We start from the raw sequence: 22,948 nt of genomic DNA, 5'->3' as shown, positions 1-22,948 counted from the left end.
GAAAGGGTACGTAAGGAAGGGGATCGCACGACGGTTCGCTATGGGAGTTTTCCTTTCGTGTGAAAGGGTACGTAAGGAGGGGATCGCACGACGGTTCGTTGTGGCAATTTCCTTTCGTGTGAAAGGATGTGTAAGGAAGGGGATCGGGGATAGAAAGAATTGATTAGCAGTAAACGCATTTAGCACTAAACGTGTTTGGTTGTCATCATTAGGACAATAAAGACTGTCGGATTAACGCTAATGGATGGCCGAGATCTGTTGGATCTGCCTCACTGGGTCTTTTTATATTGATATAGATATAGATATAGGTGATGCTATCAAACAGATGGTTGATCACATGTGCAACAAGCGTTAACACTATGCATGCATGTTAATTTGTATCCGACAAACGTTCAAAGAGGCAGACCTGAACGGCCACGCGAGGATAGATCCCGACGAATGGAAATCATTCACAAGCATGAATCCAGAATTGCTGAAGTACATGACTCTCCCATACCTAAAGTAAGTAGTGCCCACTAGGCACTATATTTTCAGCTTTGGAAAACAATGCATGTTGAGAAGTTGACTGTTGACCGACATCTGAGCATGCTGTGATGCAGGGACATGACCATGCCGTCATTCCCCAGCTTTGTTCTCTACTCTGGAACTGGCGATGAAGAGTTTGTAGATGCCATCGGCACAGGCATCTGTGACTCTGACCTCTCAACTCAGGCATAAAGCGACCTTCTGAGCTTCTCTCATGTGGCTTGTGTTTTTCTTTTCGTTCACTGTGTGCATAATTTTTTGGGTTATGAAACATGGCTTTGTAGCAGAAACTGTAATAACAGAATGTGCACTGAGAAATGGTAGACGAACACCAGGTCAACAGGTCGGCAGTTCTTTTCTGTCACCCAATGGGCTCATCACTATAATCGTTACATTTGCAACATCTAACAGTTTGGCCATTTATATGGATTCTTGTCGGTGCATTTACAGCCGAATATACTTGCATTTATCCGAACTATCAAAACCCGACTTTTGAACTCCATGACTCAAAGTATGCACGTGGAATTAGTCATAATGTCCTAGACATTCCTCTGTAATTTTTTGAATCATTTGGGCTTTCTGCTAGGACCTTCAGAAATTTTGTGTGGAATTATTGGGCTTTCTATGTTTTATTTGAAATTATCTGTTGTTGTGAATCAAATGGCTGGAATTATTCAGTTTCCCCATCTACCTTGACACCAAATGGCAGCAGGGTTTAGGGAGATCTTCCCCGTGGTAGGAGGGGATCCCACCTGCCCCTCAAAGTCATCCGACTGGAGTTTGCCTCCGATGCAACCAAACGAGCCCTTAAAGAGGACGGCAGACGGGACTTCATGGGGAAACTTGTGTCTTGCAGATGGCCGATGCACAATTTTGACTTGCCCGAGGCACAAAACTATGTTAAATTTTGTGTTTGTGTGCATGAATGTGACTCTACTGCTAGGAAACTGGCAATAAACTCAGATACTGATACAAAGGAATGCATCATCTGATCTCTCAAAATACAAATAGAGACTCATAGATATATTGTCGCAGTCACAAAGTTTCAAAGATGAATAAAGGCTACTGAAAGCAAGTGAATAATAAGTTCTAACTTAAACAGCTTCCAGATGATACAGTTTCAACATCAAAGTTCAATCCTTTTGTCAACTAGTTCCTGTGCTTCTTTCACGAGGGAAGCGAGACTCCTGAAAGGCCCCGGTGTCGTTTCGTCATCTTCCGTAATGTCAAAACCATGGAGCCATCAAGAAGAAACATGTCATTCGAAGCGGTGGACAGTGTATCCATCAAGCTCTGCAGATCCTCTTTGACATAGCTGCCCTTGTGTTTCATCATTGATATGACCATCTTACATGCAAGCTTCACAATTGTCAGGCAGTCAGGCTTGTGATTCATATTTTTGCTTACAATCTGCTGGAGCTTCATTGGGAAGCTAGATAAACCATCATCCATAGGGATAGTTGATTCAAACTGAGGAGTCAAGTCCTGGTCTGCACTGATCAACGTGTCGCATACTGTGACACAAAAGGATAACATGCAAGTCACCCCATACTCGGTCATCTTGTGGTCTTGCTGATTAGAGGAAGACGTGCTGTTGCCCTGGCCATTATCTTGTGGAACACCAGACTGGTTTTCAAGGTCAGTTTCTGGTTCCATGGACCTGACTTTGTCAGGTTCTATTACTGCACGTGTTTCTTCTGATGCCCAACAAACTATCTCTTCAAGCACCTAAAACAACAAGAATATATTCAGTTTATTTTGACTGATTTGATAATTGAAAGCAGGATAGCTTCTATGTATCCGCTAATACAAAGATTTCAAAGGAACACCATATTTGAGATCAACTGTTGAGGAGAATAAAAGAAATGGTGGCATCGATTACCTTTGGAACTACATCTCTCATGACTTTCTTTAGCCTTTTGTGACTTGCATCATCATTGGCGTGATGAATACATAGAGATTTCAGGATTTTTGCTGCAGTAAATTGGAAACTACCCTTTTCAAGAATCATTATAGCGAGACTATTAACGACATTATCATTGGCCATAATGATACTCCTGGCACCCGTTTCAGTTTTGGAGCATAGAGCCATCAACGCAGGAGCTGTTGTTAGTCCTCTGTCCTTTTTGTCCTTGTTATCATCAGTCATAATGTCTACTAGCAGCATCTCTATGAATTTTTCTCTGTTTGCATTCTCGAGGATCAAAGATGTATCCATGTATAGGAACGTGAGAACCTGAATAGCATGTTTCTGCAGCTTTTCATTGCATTTGTCACACTCGAGAATCCTCTCCATGGTGCTGATCGCTTCCTTACTGCTTGAGATTTTGCTGCGCAGCTTGGTGCCAGTCTGCCCAGTAGCAGCCACGAGCCGGATAATCACTTTGAGTGAACCCTCTACTATGCTAGACCATTCATCATGATCTATTTGGTGGAGTAGGTCGGAGGTCACAGGCGCCATGATCTTTTGGAGCAGACGTGGGGTGTTGAGCATGATTCTGCAGTTGTCATTATTGGCTGCAAGCTTCTGAAGGATACGAAAGCCTTGCACCATTAGCTCCTTGTAGGCGTTGAGAAGGTCAACATCACTGTCCTCTCGCTGGTCCTCATCACTGTCCTCTTTATCATCAAAATCTGGTGATCTCAAGTAGTCAACCATAATGTTCCAATTTTGGTCAAATATCTCTTTTGACCAGTCTCACTGGTATGGTTGGAGTAAACTATATTCTTCAAATGAGTCGATGAGGGAAGATATGTAGTCGACCCCCCTTGGGAACTCCTCCAAATGGATGCCTCCAGCAATCTTGGCCACAACCCTCGCAGCATGCCCTCTCGTCTCTCTGTCATGAATGCTTCTCAAGTCTAAAGTCTGCAGCAGTTTCTGGAGTACGTTGGTGGAGGATGCAGACATGATCAGATGCTTCACGAGTATGTGCTCATGCATGAACATCGTAAATTTCTTCCGACGGCTCACAAGATGTTTTTCTTCCCATCCCTTGGCAACTATCTCCATTCCTCTGGCAAATGCATCCAGGATCCTTACCCCCGAAACATAGTCATCAGGTGACTTGGACCCCATCAGGTCGACAGCATATGTGATGAGGTTTCTTCCTCTAGCGAACGAAGGGTCCTTTTCACATCCAATCATCGTTTCAAGTAAGTAGTCCGAGATTCCAACAACCTGATTCCCAAACCCCCTTCTTTTAAGTACTGCATTCACTACAGATCCCTTTGCAAAACCAAATAAGGTTTGTAGCAGAAAATCACACCCTGGAGTAGAGCAATGGAATACAAGACGTCCAGCGCCGGCTTCAGGTTTCCAAGTCCGTCAGCATCACTCCCGTAATCGTGTTGCCTCAGACGCCACACAGAAATCCCCGCGGAGATTAACAACCCAAACATGTAGACAGCTGCCAGTGGGCACAGTAGAATGACAAATACTAACAGTTGAACAATCGCCATAACATCTGCTAGCACCTGGCGTTTACTCTGCAATTCGTTGTGGCCAACCACGGCAACCCGAACATATAAAAGGGCCAAAACTGAATCCATAATATAGCTCAGCTTTTCAGTCAGAAGAACATCGAAGATCCTGGTGTTTGTACGGAAGTTAGATGCAGACACAATAAAGATTGGACCAGATAAAGATTCTCAGAAATAGAATTAGGAAAAGAATTAACCACGGAAACAGTTTCCAAAGGAAAATTAGGACAAACTTGAGCAGTGATTATGCACGAATTGAAGAGTAACAACACTAACCCAGCTGTCTGTACTAGCGTAATGAATGTAAGACACCAAAAATCCTTCTTCTGCAATATGGAGACGTAGCCACCCAGAAGAACTACAGTGGTCCAAGTAAGCACCAGAAAACCCAGGCCCTTGACGGCCATGGACAGGTACCCGATGAGCAGGGCATAACTGTTGGCAAACTCTACTTCACTCCACTCGCTGTCATCAACAAGCTTCCCACGGCGTGGCATTTTCCCCCTGAAGAGTTGCGGTCAGTCCAATAAGACTATCAGCTGCATGCTCGATCTGCTCCATATTATGGATACAACTGTTTTGGAAGAGGTTGGTACTCTAGCCAGCTAATCCGTGTGCTATCAGTGCACAAAAGAAAACTGAAGAGAAAATAGTATGCCTTTATGAACTCGAGGGATCCATTGATCTTACCTTCAGGTAATAGACGCCCTGCTCAGGGTACCGCTGGAAACAGGAGACGAATCTAATTCAACTTAGACACACCAAGCAGAGCAGGAAGGAACTAAGAGCAGCGACAGCAAACTGAACAGATTACTGACATCACCTAACCAAGGCTTGGTGGCTGGGGGGGCTGGGCCTAAGGCAGGGCCTTTGGGGTAAAATATATGCCTATATGTGCAGAGACCAAGGTTAGATCTTGACCAACAGCAAACGAGGTTGTCGTTAATACTTAATAATAGTTCCAACAGCTAGCTAGCCTGTTAAGCTGAACGACAAGCAAGCTATTCAAATATACAGCCCGTTCGGATCCACGGGACTGCATTACAAACATCATCGCCTGCCTAACATCCTCTGTTAGAAAAATAGCTACTTCTCCATCCGAGTTTATTAGTCCCTTGAAAATTTAAGCCTAAATTTGACCACATCAGTATACATTTTCCAGAAATGCTGGGCAAAACCATGGATCAGTCGAACCTACGCTCACTACCGCTCATCTGCTACACTTTACAGGGATTTGTGCCTGGCGCCTATTGTGTAGGATGGCGGGAACCATCAAGGGAGATTTAGCAGGTCTATAGATGGCAATTAAACCTACTGTACATGGTAACATCATAGGGGTTTATCCGTCGCTTACTGCTCAGTTTGCATGTTAAGCAAATATTTTTCTTCATCAATGATGTTTACTTGTGAAAATCAACTGAATTTTTAGTTAGTGAGAGACAGTGATATTAAACTGTAAGAAAAAAGATTGAAGTCACAAAAACTAACTGATAGAAATTAAAATAAGTAGCAAGCGGAAATGTCCAGGATTCTTAGTCCGGTTTTTAAGTTGTTATGTCTTGAAGTTCCCGCAAAAGATTTTTACTGGATATCTGCCAATTGAATGTTATGTTTTCAAACTAGATAAGATGTTGTTCCTCATATGATTTTTTTTTTCCAGCAACCGAATACTCACAAGCTCATTCAGGAGAATAACACCCGAAAAATGATAGCAAGATGAACACAACCGACAAGGTTCATAAAAATATCACCTTTTTTGAATTCCTGGGCTTGGCGCTCAATTGCTACAGTACAGAGCCGCGTGCCCGCCCATCAGGGTTAAAAAATTAGAGCATGTGCATGCCTACTGATGGAGCTGGTTACACTTTTGAACTTAAACATGTCCCTAATCCATATGTCAGCAGCGTTACATCCAACGGTGTCGAGTGTGGCTGCGGCGACCATGGCCTAAACCTCTTCTCTCTGCATTTTTGGCATATAAGTAATGTTTTATTTATCAAATTTTTGAGTTAAAAAGTGAATTCAAAATTCAAAGGGGGTGGCTTATAAAGCCGGATAGAGGAAGTAGTTAGTTTTCATCTTCTTCTTTCTTTTGCAATTATTATTCACATTGAGGCACTTTATAAGGAATCGAGCTGACTCAACTTGGCTTGACTCAGTAGTCAGTATATCTCGTTAAGGTATTAACCAGTTCGCTCAACTCCGGTCCTTACCATAACGACTAACTCAAACACTAAGGCCCCGCTTGGCAACCGCGTAAATATATACATCTGTGAGAAGTTACACAGCTGGTAAAATATGTGTAAAATACAGTGCACCAATAAAACTATAAAACCAGTGAAATTATACTCACCCAGATTGCTCTGTTTGGGAAGTGCATCAGATAAAATCCTGACAGAGCAACTTTAGCTTACTTTCATTATCTGTTCATCAAAATTTCAAACTGAAACATCAAATTGGAGCTACAAAACTTGAGAAATTGACAGCAGAAATATAAACCAACTTATCAAATCACTCCTGCACAAACCAATACGTACGAAGAGAGCCACTGGCAGTAGCAAGCCAAACAACCAATCGACGGTGATGGTGAGCAGAGTCGATGCCCGCAATAAAATCATAGCAAGCCAAACTGTTGTTATGCACTTTTGCCTAGTACTGTACCTGATTGCTCGCGTGCCAGCCCAAAATGAGGGCTGTAAAGAACGAGCCCATCTGCAGATACGCGAGCGCCAAACGGCGCCGCTACCCTCGAGCTTGCAAAGCACGAGCTCGGCAAGGTCGTGTGGCGCACTGCACTGGAGCATCTCCGTAGAGAGGAGAAATGGGGGTGTATCACCCAGCGAGCTCATCGGGGGTGTAGATCTGGCGACGGCGCAGCAGGGGGGCTTGGATTCGATGGTGGGGGTCAGCTCTCTTGGAGGAGATAGGGCGGCGACTGCGGCGGGAAGCGGAGGGCATGGGGGTTTCGTCACCTCGCCCAGTACGCGGTGGCCATCGGACAATCGCGGCGGTCATCGCACCGTCGAGCCGTCCGCCGGCAATCGGCAACATGACTCCTCGGCTCCTCGCAAAAGAAACGCAGGCGCACAGGTGCTAAACGGACCGACCCAGTGCGGGGATGCTATGGTTTGAGGGGTTTTTTTTCTGATCGGGAATTTCAGCCAATTTTTCATTAAAATATTTTCTTAATTTTAAAAAATGTTAAAGGATTTCTAAAAATAGTGTACTACATCGAAATAAATTCGCTAATGTAAAATTTTCACGAATTAAAAAAATATTCGTGAGGTTAAAAATGTTTATGATTTTTTTAAAATGTTCACGACTTATAAATTATTCATGAATTCAAAAAGTATTCGTGAATTCCAAAAAATGTTAATAGATTTCAAAGAATATTTCTCAATTTTAAAATGGAAAAAATAAAACAGAAAAATAGAAATAAAATCGTTAAAACTATAGAGAAAAAACATTAAAAAGAAAAGAAAAACTGGCTGAAAAGGGTTCTACAACCTTTTCAAAACCGGTGAAAAAAAAAGGAAACATAGGGCCACCCATATAGCGTTTGGGGGTGCGCGTTTGGAGCACAGGTCCTGCATTATGCGTGGACTAGGATTTTTCCTTGTTGTCGGCCCCTCTTCTTTTACCTAGCCCGAAATATCCATCCAAGCATTGATTGCCAAGACAACCGAAATTTTGTGGGGCTTGTAATTTACAAGTGAAAATACCAATCAAGCGGGTCCTAAGGATGGACTTTAGGAACATCGGCCATCTTTTTTCAAAAAAAAAGTGAGCACATTGTGGTGCATAGAGGAGCAGTGGCTTCATCCATGGACGCGACATAGTTTGTTTCGCTTGGGGTTGTTTTAAGCTGATCCCCACATCCAGATACTTGATTTCTCTTTGACCAATAACCCAAGTGCTTGCTTGTGTGTACTCATTGTCTTTTGTTGTTGCTTTATTATAAAGCTGGGCTATAATATTCTTCTCCCTAAAAGGAGGTAAAAACCCAACATGTGCATCAACTGATAATGCACAAAGCTATCTAGTTTGTAAAGTTATAAGGTTTTGCATCCAAAATGGGAATACAAAAGACCATTGAAGCTAAAACAACAGTAAAACCACCAAAAAATAACATTACATGATGTGGGAATTGCTTTCATCTCCTAGGCTGCATGGAGCCCGGATATTTTAAAATAAAAAAAAACTTGATTTTTAAGTTTTAAGACATTATGAAAACAAATACACACACATATGATTGTAAGTTTCACGATGAAATACATTTTGACATGAGCTACCCAAAATATCATTTACATATATTGCATAAAGACATATTTATCATGAAAGTTTAGACGCATGTAGTATGCACCTCTATGGTCATGTGTATTTTCAAAACCATTTTGGGACTTAAAAGGTTGGCTTTTCAATTTTTGAAATTTTTGGATTTCATGGAGCCCAGAAGCTAAAAATCCTCACTCTACATGATATCTCATGCTTCACTAAGTCTATTAATGGACCGTCATCTATATTGGTGGAATACATCCAAGCTATCGTTTCTCATAGGTTACACACATTTTTGTCTCAAAAAGGTTCGAACACTTACTCTGTTCAACTTGTACAGTCTGCAAGGTGGCTCATTTAACTCTTTTTTTAATCACCTATTCCCCTTATCCCGCACATTAAACGATACGACATGTCAAGGATATTTTTTATCTTTGGTGAAGCAAATCTATAAAACTTTTCTTCTCTTACTGCCTCTAGGAGTACTTCACAAATTGGGATCCACTCTATCTAATGTACATGACTCTGATTAATGTTCTTTCATCTTAACTAGAAGGGTTGGGCGCGCTTTGTTGTGCCGTTGGTGTTTTTCTTAAATACTCACTATGTTTCAAAATTTGAGAAATTATTGACCAAGTCAAAATCGGGTGACCCAATTCTAATTGGAGACCACAATTGAATATGGGTCTCTAAAACTAGGGATCTTAGTGGCTTCTTTTTTCTAGGTGGTGAGAGGATGCGAGGGATTAATGCTATTTTATAGGTCGGTTGCTGCTAATTGATTTGAAAACTCATGGGACCAATCAAAATGGTAAACCTAATCTAAAATTGAATACCTCAATCGAATGAAAGGGCTGCAAAGTTATGGCACATAGTGAATTAAAGGAATTGAATGGAAAAGCTCCTTGAGAAATTGTTGACCCGGTCAAAATCGGATCGCCCAATTCTAATCTGAAGACCTCAGTTAATTGTGAGGCTATGAAAATTAGAAAGCATAATGTATAGTATAAAAAGATTAAATGAGAGAGCTTTGAGAAATAGTTGATCTGGTCAAAATTGGGTGACCCAATTCTAATTGGAGACTTCTATTGATTGTGAGGCCTTAAAAATTAGTATAAAAGAATGGAATAAGGAAGCTTTGAGAAATTGTTGATCCGGTCAATCGGGTGATCCAATTCCAACTGGAGACCTTAATTTAATATGGGCTCTTTAAAACTAGGGAGTTTACCGTTATAGAGGCTTCTTTTTTCTAGGTGGTGAGAGGATGCGAGGGATTAATATATTTTGTAGGTGCTGATTGATTTGAAAATTTATGGAACCAATCAAAATTGTAAACATAATCCAAAATTGAATGCCCCAATCGAATGAAAGGGCTTCAAAATAATGGGACATAGTGAATTAAAAGAAATGAATGGAAGAGTTCCTTGAGAAATTGTTGACCCGGTCAAAATCGGGTGACCCATTTCTAATCTAAAGACCTCAGTTAATTGTGAGGCTATCAAAATTAGGAAGCATATTGTATAGTATAAAAAATAAATGAGAGAGCTTTGAGAAATTATTGACCCGGTTAGAATCAGGTGACTCAATTCCAATTAAAAACCTCAATTAAATATGAGCTCTTTAAAACTATGGAGCTTAGTGTTATGAACTACCACATACAGATGTATATGGACATATTTTAGATTGTAGATTCACGCATTTTGCTTCGTATGTAGTCGCTTGTTAAAATATCTAGGAAGACAAATATTTAGGAACGGAGGGAGTATGAAGCAGAATATCAAAACTCGGGGCTTGCTTTAATTAGTTCAAACTCATTAACAAAACATGATACATATATAGGTACTCCCTCCATCCAAAAAACTTGTCTCAAACTTGTTCCTTAAATGAATGTATCTAGTACTAACTTGGTGCTAGATACTTCCATTTGAAGGACAAGCTTTTTCGGACGAAGGAAGTATCAATTGCGTAAAACACCAAAGACAAATAACGTTGGTAGGAGTTAACCATCATCAACTCGGGGCTTGCTTTAATTAGTTCAAACTCATTAACAAAACATGATACATATATAGGTATCAATTGTGTAAAACACCAAAGCCAAATAACGTTGGTAGGAGTTAACCATCATCAGTCATCACCAAGAGAACATACGGACAAGATTCAAGACACTAGAGTTAACTATCATCGGTAGTTACGAAGAGAACACACTGACACCATTCAAGACACTACTATAAAGTTTCAATTTATGGTATCAGATGAAAGGAAGGCAATTGAGTAGTAGTTATTATTACATTAAGAGCAAGTCTTAAAATGTAGATTCCTCCCAACTAAACATATTTTAAAATGTAGATTCACACATTTTGCTCCATTGGGGGGGGGGGGGGGGGGTCAAACCCCCCATACTAGAATCCCTAAAAAAACACTTATATTTAGGAACAGAGAGAGTGGATCCTAAAAGTGGCAAATGGTTCATTACAGGTTGTACAGACGAGAGAACAAAATGCAAGCATATATACCCCCATCCCCCTCCAGCAGAAGGCCGCTGCAGATTTCACAGGAAATGCGAAGCAAATTGGCAGGGCAAGAAAAGAACATTATCAGCAGTAGCAGCACAATAATACTGCTTATTTCACAGAACACCTGAACAGTATCCATACGTGCACTACTCGTACAAGGGATATCGTAAGGAAGTAAAACTCCGTGGCGTGGCGTGGCACATGTTCCTCAGCAGGATAGCAGTAGCTACTGTACACGGTTACAGACCAGCGCATCGCTATATCTCGCCGTTCGACGAAGTTGCTGCAGATTGGTCAAAGGCTCTTGCCACATTGTGGTTGGCGACGGATGGCAGTGGCGGCTTGTTGGCCAGCCTATCGGCCTCCCTGGCCTCGTCGATGTCCTTCTGGCTCAAGAAGCTAGGCTGGTTGGTCGACGACAGCAGCCTCGCCCACATCCGGTCAGTGATCTTCACCTTGTTCCGTGTGGACGTCACCCTCTGTAACCAAAAAGATATTTTTGTTCATGTTATGTTAAAACCATGTTTAACATGAGAGCAGATGAAATGGTAGAGCGCTTATAAATGGTTTAAATTATGTTTGCTAAAATGTCTTTGCCATGTCCTTCAGGTGGCAAATGTCAGATCTTGCAGGAACTGAGAAAAATGGGAACATAGGGTGCAACTGAGCTACCCATTAGAAGCTACATATGCATATTCAGTAAGCACATTTTTTCCTACCATAATGCACAAGATAACTTCAAGGTACTCACATAGAAAGGTATATAGGCATGTCTGCCATTGACCATCCCAACAGTGAAGCTGTATCCCGCCATTGCGCCATGGATGGCACTATGAGCCAGCAGTGTGCAGTAGACATTGTCTGCTGCATTACTCGGGATAGCTCGGATCATGTAGGTAGGATCTGCAGAATGTAGATAAGACTATTGTTAGCCTAGTGCTACACAGATCAACAAGTTGTTTTAGAACATTGTCCTCTATGAAGTAGACACAATTAGTCAATATGTTACCAATGTATTTAATCGTCATCTCCATCTTTTTGCTCTTGAAGTGGTCCTACAGTGCATTAATGAAATGAGTAAGTAAACTGAGTACTCCCTAAAATATTCATGCAACAGATAAGGCAACACAATTTCTAGTAAATACCAATAATAATTATGTCATGGAGAATGGAATCAACTCCAGTGGCAAGAAAATGTTGGTATGTACCTTAATCTTGTGAGTCAGCCAGAGACCAATATCAAGAAGCAGCTTATTTCCAGATGCATCTAGCTGATCTGAAGCGGGTATGCTTTTGGCAATAATATCCTGGCCTGCTCCCTCAGCAACAACAATAACCATGTGCTTGTTTTCTTTCAGCCTCCTCTCTACATATTGAAGCAACCCCCCTTCCCCATCCATATAAAACGGAGACTCTGGAATCAAGCAGCAATCCTGCGGAAATCGGAGATCCAAAGAAAAAATAAGTAACTCTTACATTGAGGTTAAATAATGAACATAAAGCAAGAATTCTAATACTAATGTTTGAGAAATGGGTAGGAATTAAGTCAATCATGCATGAATAAGAAGGAATGAACTAAAACAGAATATAGAATGCAACATCCTGGACAGTTATAGAAGGCATCAACTTACCACATCCCGGCTTGCAAGAGTAGCATACATCGCAATGAACCCTGCATTAGAGGAAAAGGAATTTAATGATAAGAAAATGTAAAGAGTTAGCAAAGTTGTTGTGGCTGAAATAAAGAAAAATCTAGCACCTTTTTTTCTGTATGCAGACTGTAAATACAATTAATAAGATGTTGAATAGTTTAACTAACACTATATATGAACAAGCTTATCAAATAATTTTCCTTCTATTTGTATAAATCTGACATTTGCTTTCAGAAAATGTATAAGAAAATAGCACGCACAAGATGGCAAGTGACTATGAAGAATATGTCAGAAAACTAACCACTATAACGGCCCATCAGTTTTACCAAGCCTATTCCATTCTCAGCACTGCAAGCTTCCACATGAGCTGAATTAATGGCACGTTGAGCCTCTTCGACGGCCGAATCAAAACCAAAGGACTTGTCGATAATCTAATAATCAAAAGACACAAGCAATCAGTAATGAGTCATCTTCCTATTTGTGGGCATATTAACTGATTTTAAGAAAACAGTTCTGTACAAGAAAATAAAGTAATTTGTAAACAATAATTACCGCTATGTCATTGTCTATTGTCTTGGGAACCCCTGCCACGGCAACTTTTAGGCCACGCTTCCGGATTTCCTGATTGTATTAGTAAGGAATAAAGTATTACTATTATTTTCTTCAAATGCAGAAGGAATAAGCATTGCAGAGTATCTTAGAGAAATGAACTTTTTAGGTATTAATATCTCTGTCACTAATGCATTCATGTACACTTACAATGAAAAGGTGGCCTATATGACTCAACATTTGTAGCATTATAAATTAATTACCTTATAGATCTCATATGCTCCCTTCTGAGTTCCATCTCCTCCAATGATATACACCTAAACAACATATCCGAGAGTATGAGTTCATGTCCAGTCAAAATGGCTATGTCACAGGGGTGCAATTTGAACAGTAATATTTACCTGATTAATTCCCCGATCCTGAATGTTGTCAACAATCTTTTTTGTATCATGACCACCTCGTGATGTTCCAAGGACTGTACCACCCCGTTTGTGGATGTCATTGACTGTCTTTGGTGTAATAGCAACATAATTGCTAGAATAGAAGCCCTTGTATCCATTCTATAATTGGGTAATAAGATTTTAAGAGACCACAGGTACCGAGTCATAACCAAAACTAAACATATGCAATACACATAACATGCCAAACTGCTCTAACATGATTATATAATTTTCACACCTACATTACACTGAAAAAAAATCTGAAGAGAACATTTCACAAAAATAAAATAAAAATCACAGCAGGTCATTCATCTTATAGTTATGTCGGTATTATATAACAGATTCCAGTCAAGAAGTAGATGCATTGCAATCTGAAATGTTTGATAAGGTGTGACCATGATATAGAGATCTTACAGTACCTGGTGAGTTCTTCTAACAAAAGACAAATTTAGATAGACATGTACAAAAATGCGAGAGTAACATTTACAAGCATCTGTGGGAGGGACAAGTCCTATGGTTTTGTTGACATTGTAAGTTTAGAACAGGGCACAGACTTGTACTCCATAGATTGTTTGTATATTTTGGTCATTAGATTGTTTTGCCTCTTTTGACTGAAGGAACAGACAAAGATACAAGTATGTACATGGCCATTTAGAATAGGGCAGTATGGCACAAACCTGTATTCCAAAGATGTTGTTGACATTGTACATGTGCGCCAAGCCACACACCAGCTCCCTGATAACAGTGTTGAGCCCAGGGCAAAGGCCTCCACAACTTACAATGCATGCTTTCACTTCGTCTGACTCAAAATTAACCTAACAAGATTGAAGTACAAAATATTTCTGTCAGACAAGACGCCAGTGATGCAGTCAATAATCAAACGAGGTGCAAGTGACCGTACCCTCTGACGGGGTCCAGCGCGACGGAAGTGAACCCCCCGGCGGCTATTCTTTTGAACAACAACCTGTAATAGCAAATACAGCTACTTGTAAATCCACAATCGACCGTGCAACATCAGATTGAAAACATTGAGCGACACTCTACATACCTTTTGTGGTACGGTGTCATCTTCATTGACAAAATATTGCCTGATACCGATAAGAAGAGAAGTTCCAGTGTCACATATACAGCATACTCACTCAGAGACTTACCAAAGAGCGGAAGATGAAAGAAACAATATGTACGCAGGACAAGCCTTACTTGACGGTTGAATATGCTGGGTGGTCTTGTAATGGGTTCGGGTAAGTCTGCAAAAGCAATAAAACAGCAAACCATAAGCTCAATTCTCATGGTTTCACCTTTCAAACAAATTAAATTCACTGCGGTTGGGCACATATAGAAAGACCAACTTCTACAAATTCTCATAAATTGGCTCACGAATTTAACTGAACATGGCAGGGAGAAGCAGACAGACTATAGATACTAACAGATTACTACTTCTCCGGTATCGATGTTACCCGTTCTACCCAATCAAATCTCCCACTCCCAAAAGCAGAGCCAACGACAGTAACTTATGGCATCCACAGAATAGCCACAGCTTTGCTAGTATTCATCGGAGTTGCCCTCTATCTGTGGATCGTGACCGACAAATCAGCCACACTGCACGCTCTCAGGTCGAGTTTGATTTCGACAGTAGTGTCCAAAAACGGATCTGCATAGCGGAGATCCGAAATCGAGCAACCCACGCAAACATCGGGGCCAGGCTTGCCCCCAAAAAATGGGCAATCCCCGGCCCCGGACAATTTCGCTGCTCACGCACGCCCCACTGACAGTCAAATAGCTAAAGCTGCACCGCACAAAACCCATCACGAACCGAAACGAGCGGCCGAGCAAGGAGGGGCAGGGGAGGGGAGGGGAGGGGAGAAGGGGCAGGGACTCACGGGGACGTCGGGGATGTAGTCGGCGAGGTGGGGCACGTCGTCGAGGACGTATCCGAAGTCGCCCTCGGAGATCTTGACGTATGCGGCGTCGGTGAGGCTGGCGTGGGAGGCGTTGCGGAGCGCGCGGAGGTTGGGGTAGGAGTCGCGGGAGATCCGCACGCACATGGCGGAGAAGGGCAGCGCCGCCTTGGCGTTGCCCCCGCCCTGCTGCTGCTGCTCCCCGTCGCCCCCGCTGCCGCTGCCGCCGCCGTCGTTCTCCTCGTCCTCCCTCCGCTGCTGCTCGTCGTCGTCGCCGTCCGGCGGCAGGATGATGTGGGACGCCATGGGCGGCGGAAGAATCGGAATCGGAGCCGGGGGGGTTTTGGCTTTGGTTCGCTGCCGCGCTGTCGCGAGCCGACGGGTTTTAATAAAAAAAATTTTGAAGACTGACTGACTGGCCGGCCGGACGCTTCTCTCTTTCTTGCTCGGTGGTGCGGGTCGGGTATAGAGGTGGGGGTGGGGCGTCGGTAGTCGGCAGTCGGCAGTCGGCAGCGGGGCGGGGAACAATCTCGGGGCGCGTGTGGAAAGCGGGGATGCGATGCGGCGAGCGGTTTCGGCCTGCGGTGCTGCGGTATGGTGACCGGCCTCTGCGTACACGGTTTTATTTTACCGGGATCAGCAGCACTTGGAGACGGACTTGTCAATCGGGTGAAGCTAGATCTACTTTCCGAGTCTGTGTGCGGCACGACTGAAAATTTGTTACTCTGCCCCGTGCCGTTATCGGCCGGTTTGAGACCGAGGTCAAGGGGACGCCGCCGTTGCATACGACTCGCTGGTCACTGGAACCAAAATCTTCCATCTCCATGGCCCCGGGGGCGTCGTCGCCGGTTTGAGACCGAGGCTCGCCCCCGGACAAACAACACACAAGCACGTACGCGTACAGAAAGCCAGTCCGCACGCACAGTCACGCCGTCCACATGGCAGGTAGCGCGAGTCCATTCAATTCAGGGCGTCGCCGTCGCATACCTTGCCTTGCGCCGCAGGAAAGGAACCCGACCGAGCGGATCACAGCCGCAAACGCACACATTCGTCAGCTGGTGGATAACAAACTCTTCTTCAGAGCTCCTCACCATATTGTCTTCTAAACGCCCAAAGCTGGATTCTCCAGCAAGAAATCTCAAGTGGACTTGAAAACGGTATTACGTTACTCCCTCTGTAAACAAATATAAGACGCTTTAGGTCACCTAAACACCAGAAGGATGACAGGAGGGCGCCAAATCTGCTGTGGCATTCATATGTCATAAACCCAAAATGAACATATAGATGGATCATACAAGCAGAGTGGTACAGGTCTCTCAACTAAAACACCACCCGACGTCGCCTGATTTAGGGACGACCCTAGTGTAGCTGCACGGTAGAGCACACACCAGATGACAGAAACCTTATGATTATTCATCGCTGTAATAACTAGTCAACAAAAATATAGCATCACTGGTTTTATTCCAGCCGAGGGCCGGTGCAGGGCTAAGGCTTGCAACTTCGGAACGAACTCCACAGGTCTGTCCAGGTGCCGACCGATGAACCATCACTTGGAGAGGAACTTCCGGCTGACGGACTCGTAGCTCGGGACGTGGATAACTGCAACAAGAACATTCAAGTTAGTCAGTGCAGCTCCTTCAACACCACGCGAGCCGCTAACTTGGAAGTATTGAACATACCATCGCCCCATGATGCCAATGTAAGCGGTGAAGAGATTATCTTCTGTGCAACCGTAGAGATGTCGTTCAGGGTGGTCGCCTCAACAGCTCTCACAAAGTACTCAACGGGCTTCCTGTAATTTTGACGATGCACAATGAATGGTCAAAAGACAAACAATGGTTCTGCAGAAATGCTGTAACAAAACCGACACTGCTGCAGGCATCATCACGTCATAAGATCGCTGGATTCCTTCTAATGTTGTGTGCTTTAACTGTTTTAGGCAGCACTGAATGGTCAATGGGACCCACAAGAAAACTATAGCTATACCGACTTGTTTGGCAAGCAAAAGTACTCCTACTTGACATAATAAGAAACTATCTACTAGAACCACGGTGATACAAAAAAAGACAATATAATCTTTCATAGTTCATGACATTGTCATTGGAAACTACAGCAGGCAGAATATAGGAGGCACAGAGGTGACAAAGACATAACTCTAGGCACAGCTTGGTTGAAAGCAAAGAAAAAGATAAGAGGAGAAAAACTCTTAAGGGGGTCTAGATGGACCATTTAAAGTAGTCGGTGACAACAATTTAGTTTTTGTTTACACTGTTCAACAAGACACACATTGCATACATATGATATGGAAGATATGACATTTAATTCGTAACACAGGGATATGTGGAAAATGTATTACGATACTCTTATGCACGTACCTTTGCCCATAAGTCAGAACCTGTCTTCCAATATCTTCAGATGCCACAATCTGTATGAAAGGAAAAGTAGTGCGAAGAGCATTTTAGGGAAGCAAGTCATAAAATTGGGATTTGATCAGGAGAAACAACAGCGTACTCTTGATTCCAAATTCATCAGAACTGCAGCCTTGGTAGCCTCTTTAGCACGATCAAGCTGCTCTTGAGTAACTATATGAGGTAAAAGACCGGGGACAAAAAGAATGTAACTTATTATGGTCAATCTAATCTGGAAACAGATGGTCTTGAGATGAAAAACAATAAGGAACCTTTTCCAGGGGTTGCAACTTCAAGGAGTTCCCCTGCTGCCAAATCCACAGCCGTTGATGCAAAATCTGGGCTCTGTTAGAATGATAACATGAGATGTCAAAGCCAAGGGGGGCACATAACAAGAGTACAATAACTGTAGAAGCTTGAGTAGACTGTGTCAGTGACAAAGCTACGCCTAGAGTGATGTCCAAGCGACATCACAGGAAAAAATTAGCAAGCAAAACCCAGCTATAAGTTACTGTATATGTGTACACAAATACTGTATACATGCAACTATTTGAGCTTTTGACATCATTAGGTTCAACTGCTAGCACCGCCACTGGACTATGTTCAGCCTTTAACTCGTATTTCAAGTTCAGGACGGGGAGGATTTAAAATAAAGGACTGGGACGTGGGACCGGGTAACTGACTGAACTAGACAGCATTAACCACCAGCTCACCTAGAAAATCTTAGACCACGAGGCATGGATATAGTTGACTAGTAATTATAATCTAACAAAATACTACATCATTGTTTCCCATAGTGACTTGTTACACCATATAGGACTGGGACCGGGTAACTGACTAGACAGCATTAACCACCAGCTCACCTAGAAAATCTTAGACCACGAGGCATGGATATAGTTGACTAGTAATTATAATCTAACAAAATACTACATCATTATTTCCCATAGTGACTTGTTACACCATATAGGACATATTTTTGTTCTTAAACAGATAAATATATGCCCATCTTCCTAAATTTTCCGTACTCATGTTTAATAATACTTAGTTGTATGAAGCATAGTTCACCTAGCCTGCAAATAAAAATGTACTGATTGGATAAATTTCGTAATTATAGAACACACAGCTTGTGCCATCAGGTAATACACATGCACAAATAAAACAACTCTTCAGAAAAGGGAAATATGAAAATTATATTGAGAACACACAAAAATCTGAAGTGGTACTATCCATTATCAACAAGAACTTCTTCATTGTGTTTATTGCATTAATTTAGAATGATAACCATATTAGAAGTCATGCTCTATGAGAGGCTTACAGTGGCTGCATGAATTCCGAAAAGACCTGAATCATTGTAGATACTGTTGAAAGCAGAGAATGACTCGATCTGGTCATACTTGTTCAAGACACGGAGATCTGTAGGTAGAGGAGTATAGCTCATGTTTAGGTCACTTACAGAACTATGCATGTGTATGGGCATGAGACAAGTATGAAAACATTGATTTAAACAGCAGCATACACAATCGAGAATGCATTCCCTTCCCAGGGCCACCAACAGAGAAAGACCCCCCTCCTCCCATGAGCATCTACAAACAGGTTGATTTATCTTATCTTTCAGCAGCAATTATATGAAAAATAGGTTTGCGCATTAGATAATATATAAAGCAAACCCAACAAGCCAAAAAAACAACATAAGTTAGTCCTAAATAATTACACCACTTTAAGATTAGTTACGCACCTGAAGCACAGTCACAATCATTGCAGTTTTCTCTTGGCGCCAGCCACCTGGCACCTCAAAAGCAAGTGCAATGTGCGTATTCTGATCACAGGAAATTCAATCTTAAGCATAAGAAAAGTAACAGTGCATATGCCTCAAGAATAATGCTGCAAATCAGCCAACAACTCACTGGAGAATCTGCTTGGCAACGATAGTCCCCTCCCACATACACCGATTTTGGCTCTTCATGACGTTTCACACCAGGAAGGTCTGAGAGCAGTGGTTCCGCAATCGAAACCAACTCATCATGTTCAAGTCCTGATGCTGCAAGAACCATCCTGGGAGCAGTGTAATTTTCCTACATTTATTTAACAAGTAAAATTGTCAAAGGGGGTAATTTCTCACTCAAGCATGGGAAACAAATCGCTGAATCTTACATGAATGAATTCCTCCAGGGTACTAATATCCAATCTCCTTATAGCAGATTCTGTAGCCATCAGAGGTTTCGCCAGTGCCCCAGAATACCCAGCCGAATGAAGTGCCTCCAAAAGCAGACCTTGTGGATTACTAGACACTTCAGATATTTCAGACTTTATCTTCTGGAGCTGTAGAAGAAGGAATACAGACCATGGTAAGTAAAAGGCAGGAAAAATATTTGTAAGTTTTAATCAAAATGACCAAGTACCTGCTCTTTGACCTCCCACTCTAAGAATGCTGGATTCCTCACACTGTCAACGAGAACTTCAACCATCTCTGGTGCATAACTCTTCAGTGCGTCATAGGTATAGCTCATTTGTTCACGAGAAGCAGATGCAGAGACATTTCCTCCGATGGCTTCCACCTCACGAACTAGCCGCAAGTGACTCCGATTTGCTGTGCTCCTGAAGGCCATTCTCTCTAATAGATGCGATGCTCCAGATGAACCAGGTGTTTCATAAATAGAACCACAGTCAATGTACAAACCCACTGATGCAGCCGCGCCCTGAAATAAGTCCTTAGGAAAAATACTGGCATGGACAGAACGAAAATACTGTGACATCAATGAGCATCAACAATACCGGTGATGTCTCTGATGCAATCTTGATGCCATTTGGAAGAGTAGTGATTTTTGTCTTGGATTGCTCAACAAAATCTGGTAGGGGTGGAGGAATTGTAATGCCTGGGAGCGGAACATCAAGAGGGGGTAGTTGGCTTGAGCCTCCGCCAAGAAGCCAGCTAAACAGACCACCTGAAGATTGCTTCACTACACTTGTGCTAGCAAACCTACTAGCACCATGATTCTGAAAGTCAGAAAAAAAAGTGTCCTCAAGATGTAGTATATGTCAATAATAATTAATTTAGAGTAAAACAACTCAAATGATGGGCAAACTTAGATGACAAGTACTACAATGAATATGACAACGGCCAAGGCTGAATTTCATCCCGAGTACATTTATAATATTGGGAAGAAAATAACTATTATAGTTAAGTACGGTTCAGACAAAAGGACAATATGATCACAGCTGTAGATCCAGATATTTGATCCTCTACACTCAGAAACAAGAGGGGAGCACCGTTGCCAGTTCCTCTCCCTCTTCTCTGGTGCTCCTCATATGTGTTGAGTGGGTAGAGTACCCACTGATTTCCCAAAGTGCTTTTAGATTTCTCAACGGTCGTCTGGTTTTCTTTCCTGCTCATATTTTCTACACCCTCCATTCACTTTTATAAATCGTTTCAGACAACTGAAAATGGGCTGCTTTGCATGTTGTCTGAAATGTCTTCAACGCCTTAAAAGTGAACAGAGGGAGTAGTTGTTTGTAATCTCTGGTGAATTCTTCAGGAACTATTCTTTTACCACAATGAGTTTTGTTGGTCCGATTTACAAGAATACAGAACAACTGTTAAAACACCTAGACCTGAAACCGACACTGGACTGAGTGGTTACAGGATGCAAAGGGCATGTTTGGTTCAAGGCTAACTTAGACACACATAACCTTAGGCAATGTGTGGCTCCCTAATCTTAGGTGATGTGTGGCTTACGATGAAAGTATGGCTAACAAAATTGGAGCCACAAGTGTGGCAAAAGTTGACAAAAGATTGTGTTTATGAGAAATAAGCCATATATAGGTAGTAAAGTGTGGCAAGCCACCACTGTGGCAAAAACCGAACACACACATAAAAAAATTGTAGCGTGCCTAAGGTTAGGAGTGCCAAGTTGTGGTTGGGAACCAAACAACCCTTAAATCACCAACAGTTTTCTTCTGACAAGCAATACCACTAACGAGGCTAAGTCCTACACATCAATAGAGATCATAGACGATGCACTTTCCATTGTCGTTGATCACAATGAAGCCACTGTTGCAAGGTATGTGATCAATGGTGAGGAAGAAAGAGAAATCCAGCACATTCATCGACTCATGTGACACTGACATCATGCCATTAGTTGACCACACAACTTACTCTTACATGTCACCAAGCAATCTATAGACCATGTCGAATCCTATACTTTGCACATTCAACAAACAACCGCTGCACCGATAATTGAGAGAACAAAATCTACAGCAAGCCTAACAAAATCATACAATGAATCAGCTCATCATTTCAGCATTTACAATCGTAGGAGGAGAGTCGACATTTCAGCTCCCAGCACCTGTGCCTACACTATTGTACTTCCAGCATAACAAAACCCGACCCATCTCCACATTTTGCTCACAACAACACACAGTACACACTACACGGCACGGGGATCACAGATCATATGCAAAATTACCGCGCCCATCTACTATAAGAAATCTGCAACAACTGTACTGAATCGGCAAACCGACCTGCTTGAGCAGTTCCGATCTAACCTAAGTCCGCTCACATGGACCGGATCGAGACATGCAACGGGGCCGCGGGAGGACGGCGGGGGAGGGAGGGGGGGGGGGGGGGGGGGGGGGGGGGGGGGGGGGGGTCGAACCTTGAGAGAGCGGAGATGGCTCCCAACGGCGCGATACATGGTGGCCTGCGAGACGAGATCCCGGGGGCGCGGAGGCGGCGAGACGGTGGAGGGGGGAGAGGAGCCGCCGCCGGTGAGGGGTTGATGCGAGGGCAAGACACTCCGCGGCGCGTGTAAAGGCTAGCGGGCGGCCTGGATCCGCTTCGGGCGCTGCCTTGTGGGCTGCTCCCGGGCCGCAGACGGGTCGGGAGGGTTTTCATTCGGCCCACGGCTTGCGTCCCGCCGAGTGAAAAATCCGGCGCGAAATTCCGTTGGAGATTCCATCACCTGCGGCTGGTCTTTTTTTTTTTGACAGCGAATAGACTTTATTCCTCACATAATACACAAGTCATTTACAAAAAGAGGAGAAATAAAGTCCGGGATAGAACTATCCCAAAATCCCGAAGATCTAATGGTAAGAGAATTTCTAGCTAGGCTATCTGCTACCTCATTCGCTTTACGAAAACAATGCACAAAGGAAGTCTTTGCAAATTCCAACTCCATTTGCTTACACTCCCTGATGATAGCCGCCTCA

General features: G+C 42.8%; 3 protein-coding genes across 8 annotated transcripts; all 3 read right to left on the bottom strand.

Moving 5' to 3' along the window:
- Positions 1–1,493: 1,493 nt before the first annotated feature.
- Positions 1,494–7,119, bottom strand: LOC125525574. Of its 6 annotated transcripts, XM_048690616.1 has the most exons (5): positions 6,670–7,119; positions 6,362–6,431; positions 4,285–4,512; positions 2,408–4,117; positions 1,494–2,253 (listed from the first exon to the last, which is right to left on the bottom strand). In XM_048690616.1, exons 4-5 carry the CDS (start codon positions 3,182–3,184, stop codon positions 1,693–1,695), a joined length of 1,338 nt encoding a protein of 445 aa, XP_048546573.1. In that variant the 5' UTR covers positions 3,185–4,117; positions 4,285–4,512; positions 6,362–6,431; positions 6,670–7,119; the 3' UTR covers positions 1,494–1,692. The 6 variants fall into 6 exon arrangements, with proteins under 6 accessions (XP_048546573.1, XP_048546546.1, XP_048546552.1 ...); XM_048690589.1 differs by having other exon boundaries at positions 4,699–7,119; XM_048690595.1 differs by having other exon boundaries at positions 6,362–7,119.
- Positions 7,120–10,852: 3,733 nt separating this feature from the next.
- LOC125525536 (ATP-dependent 6-phosphofructokinase 6-like) lies at positions 10,853–15,795 on the bottom strand. The gene is made up of 14 exons (XM_048690542.1): positions 15,318–15,795; positions 14,638–14,684; positions 14,486–14,525; positions 14,339–14,401; positions 14,115–14,252; positions 13,399–13,557; positions 13,261–13,314; positions 13,001–13,069; positions 12,750–12,879; positions 12,428–12,468; positions 12,005–12,229; positions 11,806–11,851; positions 11,548–11,699; positions 10,853–11,275 (listed from the first exon to the last, which is right to left on the bottom strand). Exons 1-14 carry the CDS (start codon positions 15,639–15,641, stop codon positions 11,054–11,056), a joined length of 1,710 nt encoding a protein of 569 aa, XP_048546499.1. The 5' UTR covers positions 15,642–15,795; the 3' UTR covers positions 10,853–11,053.
- A 761-nt stretch (positions 15,796–16,556) lies between these two features.
- LOC125525562 (mitochondrial-processing peptidase subunit alpha-like) lies at positions 16,557–22,573 on the bottom strand. The gene is made up of 13 exons (XM_048690571.1): positions 22,396–22,573; positions 20,516–20,737; positions 20,143–20,439; positions 19,895–20,062; positions 19,648–19,815; positions 19,479–19,559; positions 19,260–19,326; positions 19,059–19,156; positions 18,016–18,088; positions 17,847–17,917; positions 17,711–17,760; positions 17,015–17,127; positions 16,557–16,934 (listed from the first exon to the last, which is right to left on the bottom strand). Exons 1-13 carry the CDS (start codon positions 22,432–22,434, stop codon positions 16,882–16,884), a joined length of 1,500 nt encoding a protein of 499 aa, XP_048546528.1. The 5' UTR covers positions 22,435–22,573; the 3' UTR covers positions 16,557–16,881.
- Between the last annotated feature and the right edge of the window lie 375 nt (positions 22,574–22,948).

The sequence above is a fragment of the Triticum urartu genome, chromosome 1 (genome assembly GCF_003073215.2).
Source record: "Triticum urartu cultivar G1812 chromosome 1, Tu2.1, whole genome shotgun sequence".
Lineage (NCBI taxonomy): Eukaryota > Viridiplantae > Streptophyta > Magnoliopsida > Poales > Poaceae > Triticum > Triticum urartu.
Note: the sequence above shows the minus strand (reverse complement) of the source record. Positions and strands in the feature narration are given on the sequence as shown.

Bases quoted from the DNA above. Each gene is read 5' to 3' on its own strand.
- LOC125525574 (XM_048690580.1), bottom strand. From the start codon at position 3,184: ATGGTTGACTACTTGAGATCACCAGATTTTGATGATAAAGAGGACAGT. The intron at 2,254-2,407 runs GTAATCGATGCC...TTGTTGTTTTAG, and splicing joins TGAGAGATGTAGTTCCAAAG to GTGCTTGAAGAGATAGTTTG.
- LOC125525536 (XM_048690542.1), bottom strand. From the start codon at position 15,641: ATGGCGTCCCACATCATCCTGCCGCCGGACGGCGACGACGACGAGCAG. The intron at 14,253-14,338 runs GTACGGTCACTT...CAATCTTGTTAG, and splicing joins GCGCTGGACCCCGTCAGAGG to GTTAATTTTGAGTCAGACGA. The intron at 11,700-11,805 runs GTAACATATTGA...TACATTCTGCAG, and splicing joins GATGACGATTAAATACATTG to ATCCTACCTACATGATCCGA.
- LOC125525562 (XM_048690571.1), bottom strand. From the start codon at position 22,434: ATGTATCGCGCCGTTGGGAGCCATCTCCGCTCTCTCAAG. The intron at 20,063-20,142 runs GTACTTGGTCAT...CTTCTTCTACAG, and splicing joins AGTGGGAGGTCAAAGAGCAG to CTCCAGAAGATAAAGTCTGA. The intron at 17,761-17,846 runs GTACGCTGTTGT...CCTTTCATACAG, and splicing joins TGATGAATTTGGAATCAAGA to ATTGTGGCATCTGAAGATAT.